Genomic DNA, 3,327 nt, shown 5'->3' with positions numbered 1-3,327 from the left:
ACGCTCAGGCCTTGACCCTTAATGGCCTGGTCACCTCTGAGCATTGTTCTGTGGTTGTGGCCTGACTGTGTGGCAGCTCGTAGACACAGAGAGGTGTCACAGGCTGCAATCCAGGCTTCCCATCTGGCCATATCTTCAGGGCTGTTGGGTTCCCAACTCTATGGCTGCTGGACTTTGTTGTGTGCTGGCACTTCAGAGTCTGCAGAGAGGAATGAGGGGTGTTGGCCTCAAGCCAGGGCAGAGATGTATTCCTGGACAAAGGGCCAGCAGCCCAGAGGGCTTTGAATAGGGTCTACCCAGTGGGACAGACAGCCAGGACTAATGGGATGGAGGGAGGAGAAATCCCTGAGAGCTTCCTGGGGGAATCACTATTCAAAAGCACATTCTAAGTGCCTGTTGGGCCAGAACTGCTTACAACACCCCTCCAACCTGGTGCTTGGTTTTCCCCCTTAGCAAAGGGAAGTGTTGTCACCCCAGAAGTTGCAGCTCAGGGGCCAGAGAAGCTGGTTTTCTAGGGTGCACCCAGGCTGGGCTGCTTCTCTCCACTCTAAAGCTAAGTCTCTGCCTCAGCCCACAGGCTTGTCCAGCACCGCCCTAGGATGCACTTGCCTCTCTCTCTCTCTCTCTCTCTCTCTCTCTCTCTCTCTCTCTCTCTCTCGCACCTCACCCTGTGGGGGATGGGGGACTCAGAGCCCCGCCCCCAGGGCCTCTGAGGCTCAGGACAATCGTTGCCTTGGCTGGATTGTTACCTAGGAGACAACCCCCTGGCCCCCTGGAAGAGGCCTCAGCAGGCCCAGGCCACCTGGAGGGAGAGCAGACCTGCGGCTGAGGATGCAGGGCTCCCGGGCACGGTGCTAGCCCTGCCTTGAGACACCCCGAGAGCTGTGGGAAGAGCTGTGGGATCCCCTATTGCATCACAAAGCGGCCCTGGAGGGCTGGTCTTTATTTTGATGAGGCTGAGAAGGGAAGGCTGCGGGCATGTTTAATCCGCACGCTTTAGACTCCCCGGCTGTGATTTTTGACAATGGCTCGGGGTTCTGCAAAGCGGGCCTGTCTGGGGAGTTTGGACCCCGGCACATGGTCAGCTCCATCGTGGGGCACCTGAAATTCCAGGCTCCCTCAGCAGGGGCCAACCAGAAGAAGTACTTTGTGGGGGAGGAGGCCCTGTACCAGCAGGAGGCCCTGCAGCTGCACTCCCCTTTCGAGCGTGGCCTGATCACAGGGTGGGATGACGTGGAGAGACTCTGGAAGCACCTCTTTGAGTGGGAGCTGGGCGTGAAACCCAGCGACCAGCCCCTGCTTGCAACGGAGCCCTCCCTGAACCCCAGGGAGAACCGTGAGAAGATGGCAGAAATCATGTTCGAGAACTTCGGCGTGCCCGCTTTCTACCTGTCGGACCAGGCGGTGCTGGCTCTCTACGCCTCGGCCTGTGTCACGGGCCTGGTGGTGGACAGCGGGGATGGGGTCACCTGCACTGTCCCCATCTTTGAGGGTTACTGCCTGCCCCACGCAGTCACCAAGCTCCACGTGGCGGGCAGGGACATCACGGAGCTCCTCATGCAGCTGCTCCTGGCCAGCGGCCACACCTTCCCCTGCCAGCTGGACAAGGGTCTCGTGGACGACATCAAAAAGAAGCTGTGCTACGTGGCCTTGGAGCCCGAGAAGGAGCTTTCCCGGAGGCCGGAGGAGGTCCTGAGGGAGTACAAGCTGCCCGACGGGAACATCATCAGCCTCGGGGACCCGCTGCACCAGGCGCCCGAGGCCCTGTTCGTGCCCCAGCAGCTGGGCAGCCAGAGCCCCGGGCTCTCGAATATGGTCTCCAGCAGCATCACCAAGTGTGATACCGACATCCAGAAGATCCTCTTTGGGGAGATCGTGCTGTCGGGGGGCACTACCCTGTTCCACGGGCTGGATGACCGGCTTCTCAAGGAGCTGGAGCAGCTGGCCTCCAAGGACACCCCCATCAAGATCACGGCTCCCCCCGACCGGTGGTTCTCCACCTGGATTGGAGCCTCCATCGTCACCTCTCTGAGTAGCTTCAAGCAGATGTGGGTCACCGCCGCAGACTTCAAGGAGTTTGGGACCTCCGTGGTGCAGAGAAGATGCTTCTGAAGGCCGCTTCTCGTTGGGTACGGTGGGGGGTGAACCGTAGCCCCAGCTTTGGGGGGATGTTCAATAAATGACCAGTGCTGGAACACCCGGCCGCCTCGGCTCAGTTCCTTCTTGGGGGCGGCAGAGCCATTTCTGGCCCTGACAGTGAATCTGTGAAGTGTCTTGGTCCACACCCGCTCCCCTTCGCTTCCTCCCAAGAAAGCCTGGGCTGAGGCCAGGCTGTGTCCATCTGCAGTTTGTATGAAAGTAGGGCCCTGGGCCTCAGGTGAATAGGGCGCTGGAGTCCGCACTCTAAACAAGGGTCTTAGGTGAGCTGAGAGAGTCGGCAGGGATGGTGGGGACTAGCGCGTGCACCTGGTTCTGACGGCTCAGCAAGAAACCCCTCCCTGTGTGGGCCCTACCTAGCATGCCAGGGCCGGGGCTCTGCTTGTGTGAGGCCGGGCACCTGAACAGGGTGGAGCTGCCGCTCTCAGCAGATAGGAACAGACGGAAACAGAAGTCACCATTTGTTTAGGGCCCTCTAAACTCAGGGGTCCTGCTCCCAAAGGAAGTACAAAGAATCAACACTTCTGCTTAGCGAGTGTGATTCTTCTGTTTGTTTTTACTTTCAAGGATGTTTATAGCATCGTTGTTTGGGGGCAGAATGCTGGAAACAAAGTTAATGGCCATCACCAAGGTTAACGGTTGAGTAAATTATGCATGGAGGGAATTTTTCCACATTGATGTGGTGGAATTAACCCAAAATATTATTGGGAGAGAAGTGGAAAATACAGATAACTCTTTACGCCATGGTCCTTCCCTTGGTTTTTTGGAAAAGAAAACAGCGCCCCTTCCCCATGTCTTTGCCTATGTCCGCTGCTTTGTGTGGACCCAATGCCTGTGTTCTATGTGGTTACCAAGTGCATGCACTGTGGGCTCCAGCATGTCGCCAAGGGAAGAGGGAGGGAGACGCAATGCAGGCGGAAAGAAGAAAGGAGAAAAAAGGACTCAGGAAATTCAGCCTGAATGAAATAAACCCATTTACCTGAAATGCGTGTGTCTTTCAATCTTTACAAGGTGCATCTTTTTCCACCATTTCACTTTCAACCGACCTATGCTGTTGGAAGTGAGCATGGGGCTGGTGTGAAGACGGCATATAGCTGGGTCGTTTTCTCATCCACCCTACCAATCTCAGCCTTTCAGTTGGTGTATTTAGTCCATTTACCTGGTAACTCA

At 56.8% G+C, this 3,327-nt stretch overlaps 1 protein-coding gene across 1 annotated transcript; it reads left to right on the top strand.

Annotated features, from left to right (window-relative positions):
* Nucleotides 1–745: 745 nt before the first annotated feature.
* Nucleotides 746–2,989, top strand: ACTRT2 (actin related protein T2). Its single transcript, XM_003805377.5, has one exon. The coding sequence runs from the start codon at nt 979–981 to the stop codon at nt 2,110–2,112; it is 1,134 nt and encodes a 377-aa protein (XP_003805425.1). The 5' UTR covers nt 746–978; the 3' UTR covers nt 2,113–2,989.
* The last annotated feature ends 338 nt before the right edge of the window (nt 2,990–3,327 follow it).

This window comes from Pan paniscus, chromosome 1 (assembly GCF_029289425.2).
Source record: "Pan paniscus chromosome 1, NHGRI_mPanPan1-v2.0_pri, whole genome shotgun sequence".
Taxonomy (NCBI): domain Eukaryota; kingdom Metazoa; phylum Chordata; class Mammalia; order Primates; family Hominidae; genus Pan; species Pan paniscus.
Note: the sequence above shows the minus strand (reverse complement) of the source record. Positions and strands in the feature narration are given on the sequence as shown.